The 11,466-nt window shown below is 52.6% G+C and overlaps 1 protein-coding gene across 1 annotated transcript in view; it reads right to left on the bottom strand.

Moving 5' to 3' along the window:
- SOS1 (SOS Ras/Rac guanine nucleotide exchange factor 1) overlaps positions 1-11,466 on the bottom strand; it is a 215,753-nt gene that overhangs the window by 83,030 nt on the left and 121,257 nt on the right. The window contains exon 2 of the mRNA XM_075339458.1: positions 8,393-8,518. Coding sequence (XP_075195573.1) covers positions 8,393-8,518 — 126 coding nt within the window. The remainder of the gene's footprint in view (positions 1-8,392; positions 8,519-11,466) is intronic.

The following is an 11,466-nucleotide window of genomic DNA, read 5'->3' as shown; positions in this document are numbered from 1 at the left end:
ATTCGTTTATGCCAGTGTTCTATGTTATTCAAAAATTTGAATGAAAATATAGTTAAAAAAAAAGAAATACAGCATAATAATATATATGATTACATGCATATATATTTTATACATCTATATACACACACACACACTTGCAAAATGCATATAATTCCATTGTTTATTTAGTTAATTTTTAAAGGGAACCTGTCATCAGAAATTTAGCTTGAAACCTAAAAGTGTCCCCCTCTGCAGCTCCTGGGCTGCATTCTAGCAGGTTACTGTACTATTTGTGGCCCCTTTTAAACCAAATTAAATACTTTATAAACGTGTACCTTTTTCTATGTAAATTTTGTAAATCGTCCATGGGGGCGGGCTCTCTGCTGACCGTTGCTGTTCCTCCAGCACAATGACGCCGTCCCCCCACGCTCCATTTCATCCATCCGGACGCCGCCCACTGCGCCCGAGGTGCCGCCCACGCCGGGATCGCTGGTGACGTGTGTAACAAGCACGAGAGTATGGGCGGCGCTGTGATTGCATCGCAAGTGCCCGCCCATAATCTCGTGGACGCGCTTTCCCCCACTGCCTCCAGTGTTCTGCGGCCAAATGACCTGACGTCACCTCCTTCCCATCTTACCCTGCAGCAGGGCAAGATGGGAAAGAGGTGACGTCGGGTCATCTGGCCAGCAAGCGCTTGCGCAGAACGCTGGAAGAAGAGGTGAAAGTGCGGTCACGAGGTTATGGGCGGCACTTGCTGATGACACTCACAGCACCGCCCATAACCTCGTGCCTGCGCAAAACGTCACCAGCGGTCACACGTTCACACAGTGCACAGTACCGCTACAGTCCCACAGCGCATACGCGGGACCACGGGTGGCCAGGGGCGGCGTCCTGAGATATGAAATTCAGCGTTGGGGGGCGGCGTGGTAGGGCAGGTAAGTAGTGTGACGGGTCCGCGCGATGTTGTGCGCCACGGGCAGCGATTTGCCTGTGTCGCACAATTGATGAGGGCGGGTACGCACGCTAGCGATACCGGTCACGATATTGCAGCGTGTAAAGCAGCCTTAAGTTTAATATCTCTGGCTGTGCTACATACTGCAATCTCAGGCTCACTACCAGTCAGTTCTTGCTGTCAAAAAGATTACGGTATAATACTTTGATTATTGACAGCCATGTCATAACCTGTAGTCTAACTACAGTCTAGTACATTGCTCTCCTGTGTAGACATGATGTCACGCTGACACTTCCTGTAAACCACGGGATGACATCACCTACAAGATCCGTACCGTAAGCTCTCAGACTCCGCCCCTCCACACACTGCTCCCCTCACCTTGTAATCCTGTATGTCTCCTATACAGCAGAAGATATCATTTCTGCTTTATATAAGAGCAGTGATATAGTAAAGTTAATTCAATGCAATGCAAGGCCTTGTGAGCACAGAGTTTCTTTCTGCATTCTTCAGGTGCAGTTTTGGTCCCAAGCATTTCCTTCCCCTGCAAAGTCTATGAGATTTCATTTTTGCTGTGCGCATGTTGCAGGTTTTTTTGCTGCATCTTTGTGGTGACCAGAAAGATGCAGAATGTCAAGTCTTTTTGCATTCTGTCCCAGCGTTTCAGAGGAATGGCAGATCAATCCCTTAGGCTATGTGCCCACAGGGACAGTGTCCTGCGGATATATCCGCAGGACATTCCGCAGGTGCTCCCAAGAAACAGCACCACAACTTTTGTCTGTTTCCATGCTGCGGAATGTCCTGCGGATATGGTGCGGGCATTCTGCATTGAGGATACAGTACCATGGCTTCGGCACTGCATCCTCAATGCAGAACAAGTGCTGGAGTGATCGGGAGAGTTCATACTTATCTCCATCATGCAGCACTTCACTTTCCGGCAGCAGGGTCACTCTCTCAGTGTCTGCAGGAGAAGGTGGGCGGGCCTGAACTAGCTCCGGCTGTCACATGACCGGAGCTCTTGCAGGCTCCGCCCACCTCTTCCTTCCTGTACCTGGATTCACCGCGCTCCTGTACACCGGACGGAGAAAGTGACTCTGGTGAGGCAGGTAAGTATATGGGACCCTGCGGAGAAATCCGCAACAATAATTGACATGCTGCAGATTTTTCCGCACGAAAATCCGCACGATTTCCGCTGCGGAAAAATCCGCAGCGTGTGCACAGCATTTCCCAAATGCCATAGAAATGGCTGGGAGTAGCTGTGCTGCAGATTTCTGGAAAATCCGCGGCTTTTCCGCGAGAAATCCGCGGCAAAATCCGCGAATTTTCCGCAGCGTGGGCACATAGCCTTACTCTGTCAGCGGGGGATTCCTCACTGGTATCTGGCCAGATGCCCGTCCCCATATAAAGTCTATGGGGACCAGAATCCACCACAAAGGGGTACAAGCAAGCGCTTGATACTCACCGATCACTGGGGCGGCTGTGACACTGCTTCGCGGCCTCCCATTCTTCTTCCCGGGCCGCTCATTAGGCTCACACATATTCACTGCTTCCCCCGCCCTCCAACATCTGTGATTGGTTGCAGTCAGGCAAGCCCCCATGCTGACTAACAGAGTGTCTGAGGTTTCCAATCACAGATGCCACTGGGCAGGTCTAGATCTTAAAGCAAAATAATAAAATTGGTGTAGGATATCCCTATATTATTATACCAGCACAGATAAAGCCCAGCAGCTGTGGGCTAGTATTCTCAGGCTGGTGATACCCATGAGTATCGGGTGCCCACCAGCCTAAAAATATCAGCCAGCAGCTGCCCAGAATTGCCACATTCAATAGAAGCAACAGTCCCGGCACTTTACCTGGCTCTTCCAGATTGCCCTGGTGTGGTGGCAATTGGGATAATGAGGCCGAAAGCAGCCACTAAGCCCTAGATTAGTGATGGCAGGCATCCATGCAACACCCCCATCAGTAATCTGTAATAGAAAGTAAATCAACACAAACACTTAAAAGACAAAAAAGCCCCCTCTTTCACCACTTTATTAACCCTAAAAACACCCCTGCAGGTCCAACAGTCATGTTCTATGGCCTCGCTGTGAGCTTCAGATGTGGCGTTCTTGCAGCGGATGCGTTTTTTTTTCCCCCGACCAAACACGTGCATCTTTGTTGTCACCACAAAGATACAACATACACACATAGCCTAAAACTCCTGAGTCCCGATTCACATTGTCAAGTGCAGAATCTTCAGTGTATCCCAAGAGATGTAGTTTCACACAGCTCACCCTAGCTCCTCTTTGCAACAGCTGACAGGGATAAACTTACCACAAGTAGGAGGCAGGGGAGACAGGGGATGCATCACATAGTATTACGCTAAAACTCCGCCTGCGGCTGTTAACTAGTTAAGCCCCAACGTTAATCTCAGACAGTGGATTTTAATACACACCATCTGGGAAGAAGGGGCACATCATTCCCCGCTCCCATCGGGGGCCCTATGACCTGATTGCGGAGTGCCAATGGGCTGTCATGACAATTGGAGTCAGCTGATGACCCCTGTGTTTGTCATGACAAACTTCCTGTGAACGCAGGAAGTCCTCATTTCTGCTGTACAGAGCACTACTGATGCACTACTCTGCACACCACAATTGATCGGATGATCACAACTTCAAGTCCGCTAAGGAAAATAGTAAATGCAATGAAAAGTGGACACACAGTATTTGATATTGACCAAAATTAATAATAAACGAGCACTCCCATGCTTCGGTGTTTGGTACTTGTGACGAGCAGTAAATGTTCGGATGAACACGACTCGACTACCTAACTATAACTGAAGTCAATGGGGAACATGAGCATTTTTCCGAAAGATATCCCAGAAAACTGCTCAAGTTGCCCATTGACTTCCATTATACTAGGGTAGTCAAGTTGCGTCTATCAGAGCATTAACTGCTCGTCACGAGTACGGTTGGGGGGTGTCGGGTGTCAGCCATTGTCCGGGGGGGGGATGTCAGCCATTGTCCGGGGGGGGGATGTCAGCCATTGTCCGGGGGGGGGATGTCAGCCATTGTCCGGGGGGGGGATGTCAGCCATTGTCCGGGGGGGGGGATGTCAGCCATTGTCCGGGGGGGGGGATGTCAGCCATTGTCCGGGGGGGGGGATGTCAGCCATTGTCCGGGGGGGGGGATGTCAGCCATTGTCCGGGGGGGGGGATGTCAGCCATTGTCCGGGGGGAGGATGTCAGCCATTGTCCGGGGGGGGGATGTCAGCCATTGTCCGGGGGGAGGATGTCAGCCATTGTCCGGGGGGGGGATGTCAGCCATTGTCCGGGGGGGGGGGGATGTAAGCCATTGTCCGGGGGGGGGATGTAAGCCATTGTCCGGGGGGGGGATGTAAGCCATTGTCCGGGGGGGGGATGTCAGCCATTGTCGTGTGGGGGGGGGGCGTGCGTCAGCCATTGTCGTGTGGGGGGGGGGCGTGCGTCAGCCATTGTGTGGGGGGGGGCGTGCGTCAGCCATTGTGTGGGGGGGGGCGTGCGTCAGCCATTGTGTGGGGGGGGGCGTGCGTCAGCCATTGTGTGGGGGGGGGCGTGCGTCAGCCATTGTGTGGGGGGGGGGCGTGCGTCAGCCATTGTGTGGGGGGGGGGCGTGCGTCAGCCATTGTGTGGGGGGGGGCGTGCGTCAGCCATTGTGTGGGGGGGGGCGTGCGTCAGCCATTGTGTGGGGGGGGGCGTGCGTCAGCCATTGTGTGGGGGGGGCGTGCGTCAGCCATTGTGTGGGGGGCGTGCGTCAGCCATTGTGTGGGGGGCGTGCGTCAGCCATTGTGTGGGGGGCGTGCGTCAGCCATTGTGTGGGGGGCGTGCGTCAGCCATTGTGTGGGGGGCGTGCGTCAGCCATTGTGTGGGGGGCGTGCGTCAGCCATTGTGTGGGGGGCGTGCGTCAGCCATTGTGTGGGGGGCGTGCGTCAGCCATTGTGTGGGGGGCGTGCGTCAGCCATTGTGTGGGGGGCGTGCGTCAGCCATTGTGTGGGGGGCGTGCGTCAGCCATTGTGTGGGGGGCGTGCGTCAGCCATTGTGTGGGGGGCGTGCGTCAGCCATTGTGTGGGGGGCGTGCGTCAGCCATTGTGTGGGGGGCGTGCGTCAGCCATTGTGTGGGGGGCGTGCGTCAGCCATTGTGTGGGGGGCGTGCGTCAGCCATTGTGTGGGGGGCGTGCGTCAGCCATTGTGTGGGGGGCGTGCGTCAGCCATTGTGTGGGGGGCGTGCGTCAGCCATTGTGTGGGGGGCGTGCGTCAGCCATTGTGTGGGGGGCGTGCGTCAGCCATTGTGTGGGGGGCGTGCGTCAGCCATTGTGTGGGGGGCGTGCGTCAGCCATTGTGTGGGGGGCGTGCGTCAGCCATTGTGTGGGGGGCGTGCGTCAGCCATTGTGTGGGGGGCGTGCGTCAGCCATTGTGTGGGGGGCGTGCGTCAGCCATTGTGTGGGGGGCGTGCGTCAGCCATTGTGTGGGGGGCGTGCGTCAGCCATTGTGTGGGGGGCGTGCGTCAGCCATTGTGTGGGGGGCGTGCGTCAGCCATTGTGTGGGGGGCGTGCGTCAGCCATTGTGTGGGGGGCGTGCGTCAGCCATTGTGTGGGGGGCGTGCGTCAGCCATTGTGTGGGGGGCGTGCGTCAGCCATTGTGTGGGGGGCGTGCGTCAGCCATTGTGTGGGGGGCGTGCGTCAGCCATTGTGTGGGGGGCGTGCGTCAGCCATTGTGTGGGGGGCGTGCGTCAGCCATTGTGTGGGGGGCGTGCGTCAGCCATTGTGTGGGGGGCGTGCGTCAGCCATTGTGTGGGGGGCGTGCGTCAGCCATTGTGTGGGGGGCGTGCGTCAGCCATTGTGTGGGGGGCGTGCGTCAGCCATTGTGTGGGGGGCGTGCGTCAGCCATTGTGTGGGGGGCGTGCGTCAGCCATTGTGTGGGGGGCGTGCGTCAGCCATTGTGTGGGGGGCGTGCGTCAGCCATTGTGTGGGGGGCGTGCGTCAGCCATTGTGTGGGGGGCGTGCGTCAGCCATTGTGTGGGGGGCGTGCGTCAGCCATTGTGTGGGGGGCGTGCGTCAGCCATTGTGTGGGGGGCGTGCGTCAGCCATTGTGTGGGGGGCGTGCGTCAGCCATTGTGTGGGGGGCGTGCGTCAGCCATTGTCGGGGGGCGTGCGTCAGCCATTGTCTGGGGGCGTGCGCCAGCCATTGTCTGGGGGCGTGCGCCAGCCATTGTCTGGGGGCGTGCGCCAGCCATTGTCTGGGGGCGTGCGCCAGCCATTGTCTGGGGGCGTGCGTCAGCCATTGTCTGGGGGCGTGCGTCAGCCATTGTCTGGGGGCGTGCGTCAGCCATTGTCTGGGGGCGTGCGTCAGCCATTGTCTGGGGGCGTGCGTCAGCCATTGTCTGGGGGCGTGAGTCAGCCATTGTCTGCGGGCGTGAGTCAGCCATTGTCTGCGGGCGTGCGTCAGCCATTGTCTGCGGGCGTGCGTCAGCCATTGTCTGCGGGCGTGCGTCAGCCATTGTCTGCGGGCGTGCGTCAGCCATTGTCTGCGGGCGTGCGTCAGCCATTGTCTGCGTGCGTGCGTCAGCCATTGTCTGGGGGCGTGCGTCAGCCATTGTCTGGGGGCGTGCGTCAGCCATTGTCTGGGGGCGTGCGTCAGCCATTGTCTGGGGGCGTGCGTCAGCCATTGTCTGGGGGCGTGCGTCAGCCATTGTCTGGGGGCGTGCGTCAGCCATTGTCTGGGGGCGTGCGTCAGCCATTGTCTGGGGGCGTGCGTCAGCCATTGTCTGGGGGTGTGTGTCAGCCATTGTCTGGGGGTTGGTTCCCCTACCAAGCACCCATAGATACAGAGTTATATGTATCCTCTTATACACCTCTGGATCATCAAGTTAAGCTATGGTTTCAACTTGACGGACTTATTTTTTTTTTTTATGTTGAAGGAAAACATATGAAACAACGACCCATCGCGCATGCGCGTTCTGCGATGTCTGGTGTCATTTTATTGAAGACACTGCGGTGAAGACTATAAGCGGCAGTGGTGCATGTGCAGATGTAATAAACTAAATAACCTGCGCACGCACCGATGCCTCTGGTAGACTTCACTGCAGGGTCTTCAATAAAATGGTGCTGGAGATCGCAGAATGCGCATGTGCTTACTCCGGCACCATTTTAATGAAGATAGATTCACTGTGGCAATGCGCACATGCTGCCAACAACAGCAATAGAGGAGTGGCGTAATATTCAAATAAACAAAAGGGGGCAAGCCAGGAGGATGCCGGAGGAGGAATATACACTGAGGATCAGACTTACAAAGACCCGTCCCCAATACACACACGAATCAAAGTGCAGTGCATTTCTGCAACTTTAATTAAAGATATTTCTGTAACCAAGCATCAGATCTTTCTATAACAGCTATGTCTGGATTCAGCATTCTAGTGCCAGTATGGCACTGCCTTTACTTCATATTGCAAAATCCTGGTGGTTGGTTCCCTTTAACATTAGCCAGTTTTGTACTTCATAGGCAATATATTTGCAAGAGCGCTATGCACCCAGAATCATGAGCAGTTCTGGGTGCATATCGCTAATCCCTGCCTAACTGTCCCTGTATACACTAACATAGATAAAGAGATCTTTGGAAAAAGTATTTCTAAAGATCTTTTATCTTATGCTAATGAGCGCTGGGACTAGTTTCAAGGGCGTTATATCCCCCGAGTAGTCCGTCCTCTTAGCATGTTAGCACGCCCACAGGGGTGTACTAACATGCTACTCAATGCAGTGTCATGAGCAGTGACACGTGAACCTGTGTTTTCGCTTCTGAATGCCGGGCACTTCCGGTCATGCGCAGTACTTCATACTTCAGTGCTTCATACTGCGCATGATCGGAAGTGCCCGGCATTCAGAAGAGTGGTCACAGCGAACACAGGTACGTGCAGCACTGCTGGTGACGCTGCATAGAATAGCATGCTGGTATGCCCTGTGGGTGTGCTCACATGCTAAGAGGGCGGCTAGTCGGGGGTTGTAACGCCCTTGGGACTAGTCCCCGTGCTCATTAGCATAAGATAAAAGATCTTTAGAAATACTTTTTCTAAAGATCCCATGATCTATGTTAGTGTATACAGGGACGGTTAGGCAGGGAATAGCGATATACACCCAGAACTGCTCGTGGTTCTCACTGCATATTGCACCTGACAGGTTCCCTTTAAAGTATGCCCTGAATCCATGTGACTACCTTCTCCCTGCAGACAATGCTATTTTCACAGGACAACAAATTTACTGCTGTTGAGAAATATGCAAAAAATCTGCCGTCTAAGCAGAAATGATAAAACTTCCAAACATTTCTGCTGCAGACAAGCAAGGACCTTGATGGATTTTTGGCTGCTGAACGTCGCAGTCTCTGCAAAAAAGAGTAAAATGCAGTACTTTAAGTGGCATCTTTATGAGCAGATCAATATATAAACTATTTCTGAGTACCTCAACATCCAGGACACTGCGGGGCTGTGCTTGGCAAAGCATGCTGAGCAGCTGCAGAATTAACTCTTCAACATACTGGAGAGCATCTTCCGCTGACGCCAGGTTTGGGTGGACCTGTACTTGAACCTGCAAGAAATAAAAGAAAAGAAGATTTAATTTTTTTTTGCAGAAGTTCTTAAACCTCCATTTCACGTGCACTGTAGTGTATTAAAATTCCAAGTTAAAGGGAACCAGTCACCGCTTTTTCGTCCTTTAAGCTGCGGCCACCACCACTGGGCTCTTATATACAACATTCTCACATGCTGTATTATAAGAGCGTAGGCCGCTGTGTAGAACGTAAAACACACTTTATAAGGCCTCTTTGACACGTCCGTGAAAATCACGCACATTTTTCACGGACATGTCAAAGGTGCGTATTGCCCTCCGTGTGCAGTGTTTATATTATCCGTGATAACACACGGAGAAAAGGAACTTTCTGCTCACCTGGCCCTACAGTCCGTGGTGCTGATCTATGGTCTCCGGTCCTGCCAACTCCCCGCTGCTGCTGCTGCTTCCGGCTCGCAGTGGAGTGAAGATGCAATGAGCATAATGAGCGGGGGTCGGAAGCAAGTGACAGCAGCGGCAGAAGACAGCAGGGCTGGAGAAGGTGAGTACAGAAATTATTTTTATTTCACAGGCACGTGTTTTCTCTCCGGTGCGTGTCACATGGATCAAATCCGTGCGGTCCATGTGACACCCGTGATGCCGGAGAAAAACAGATATGTTTACGTGTGGAGCACACGGGCACACGTATGCTCCACACGGACACACGGTCCATGGCAAAACACACACGTGAGCGCAGACCCATTGATTTTAATGGGTCTACGTGTGCCCGTGTCTCTGGCACGTGAGGAAACGGACATAACACGTACCGGAGACACGGACGTGTGAAGGAGGCCTAATACTCATCTAACGGTCGCGCTGCAGTGGAGTTGGGCCATATGGGCGTTTCCATTGTCTGGTGCTGGAACCTCCTGTCTTGGCCATCTTCGTCCTCCTTCTGAAGCCTGTGTGCATGATGCGTCCTATGTCATACACACTCGCCGGTCCCGCCCAGGCGCACTACAATACTCTGATCTGCCCTGCTCAGTACAGACCAAAGTGTGCCTGGCGCAGGACCTCAAAGCCAGCGAGTGTGGATGATGTAGACGCATCATGCACCCCGGCTTCAAAAGAAGGAAGACCAAGATGGCCGAAAAAGGCAGCGCCGTCACCAGACAACGGAGATGCCCATCTGACTCAAATCCACCGCAGCGACCGCTAGGTGACTTTATAAATTGTTTTCTACACAGCAGCCTGGGCTCTTATATACAGCATGTTAGAATGCTGTATGTAAGAGCCCAGTGGTGGTGGCCGCAGCTTATAGGCCAAAAAAGCGGTGACAGGTTCCCTTTAACTTTTTCAGCTCCATGTGAACACAACCTCACAGTAATTGCATAAAAAGTTAACAATTTGGGTGCAGCCGTGCAGGCTGCTCATGTGATACGATCAGTAACATATCAGGCCTGGTCCACACATCACTGTGGCCTTCTGGTTCCCGCCATCTTCTTACTTCAGTTCCAGGAATGCTATTTTGCCCTCTCATAGGTTTGCTCAGTAAACCAGGAGGAACTTGCACTGAAAGCAAATTTCTACTACAATAGTCTTATCTTCAGAGGCGGCTTGTGTTTTGCTGACAGCTGTTATGTGACTCATGTCAACAAATATCGAAGACAAAAAAATAATTCAATTTGCTTCACTTTCATTGGCGTATTATCACATTGCTCTTCTCGCTGGTGATGTTCGGGTATGTGTACATGGGGAGCACTTGCAACAGAGTTTTCTGGAGCAAAACCGCTGCTCAAAAACCGTGTCTTATTTTGTGCGTTTTTAAGCAGATGTAATTGTGTTTTTAACAAATTTAAAAGAGTAACCAAACCTTTATTAGATTTCTTTTCATAATTCAGCACCTTCATAACGACAGATCGGTGGGGTCTGGGTCCTGTGAACCCCAAACGCTCTTCTCTTGAAAAAGGTGCGCAGTTCAGCAGTACAGGAGCAGAGCGGAGAGAAGAGATGATGGACATCGTAAACTCTGCTTTCTGTCGATTCCAATCCCCTCTATCTGCCTGCACACTGCTGCACCTCCGAGCGACACACTGTCACGCTAGGTATTGGGACGTACCAAGCAAACCGCGAAAAGGAAGGGAAACCCTGTGTCTAGGAAGGGGAAGATGGCGACCCTTGACCAATCAAAGGGGGAGATGGCGACCCTTGACCAACCCTACCGCTGGTCCATGGGTTCCTTCCTCAACCTAGATAGGTTCCGCTCCTATGCGCTGTGTCGGATACTTGACCCTAGTTTTCCCTAATGCTGGGCCCTAAATAGGGAACAGTTGAGATAAGCTTTTCGTCAACCCCACTAAACACTGATGAAGAGTCAAGGAGGACACACGGGGGAAAGTGCATTAACTACTTATCTACAGATGACTCAGGTAGAAGTTCAGCAAAGCTTCAGCATGATACCCCACATGAGTACAAGCCACCTGCTTACAACGGGAGCTGAATGAACTGAATAATATAACCAGCAAATGTCCAGTGAAAATGGAAGTATTTAACACAAGGGAAATACAGATAATCAGCAGCTGGATAGAAGGAGGGCTTCGCTGGTTCTTAAAGGGGGAGAGATTAATCCAGCAAGAAAGAAACCTATACCAATGAATACTAACAGCAGGAACAATAGAAGGTCAGGGAGTCACATGAGGTGTCTGTGCAAAATCTTGAGATTGTAAATGCGACGGTGCACATTCCTTTAGCATTTGGGCTGTATTAATACTCTGGTCACCTGCTTTGGGTTGGCAGGGATCACATCAGCTGGGTCCCAACAGATCAGACACTGATAACATACCCACATGATACTAGTACCATTGGCTTTAGTGAGATAAACCGGTTAGGAAAATGTCCCTATTTAAACATTTATATAATGTTGGACAAGTGTGCAATCGCTTTGGTTTACTGCCCTAATTTTACATTCACTTTACCTGACCTTTCACACT

Source organism: Anomaloglossus baeobatrachus, chromosome 3 (genome assembly GCF_048569485.1).
Source record: "Anomaloglossus baeobatrachus isolate aAnoBae1 chromosome 3, aAnoBae1.hap1, whole genome shotgun sequence".
Taxonomy (NCBI): Eukaryota; Metazoa; Chordata; class Amphibia; order Anura; family Aromobatidae; genus Anomaloglossus; species Anomaloglossus baeobatrachus.
This window is presented reverse-complemented; position numbering and strand designations above follow the sequence as displayed.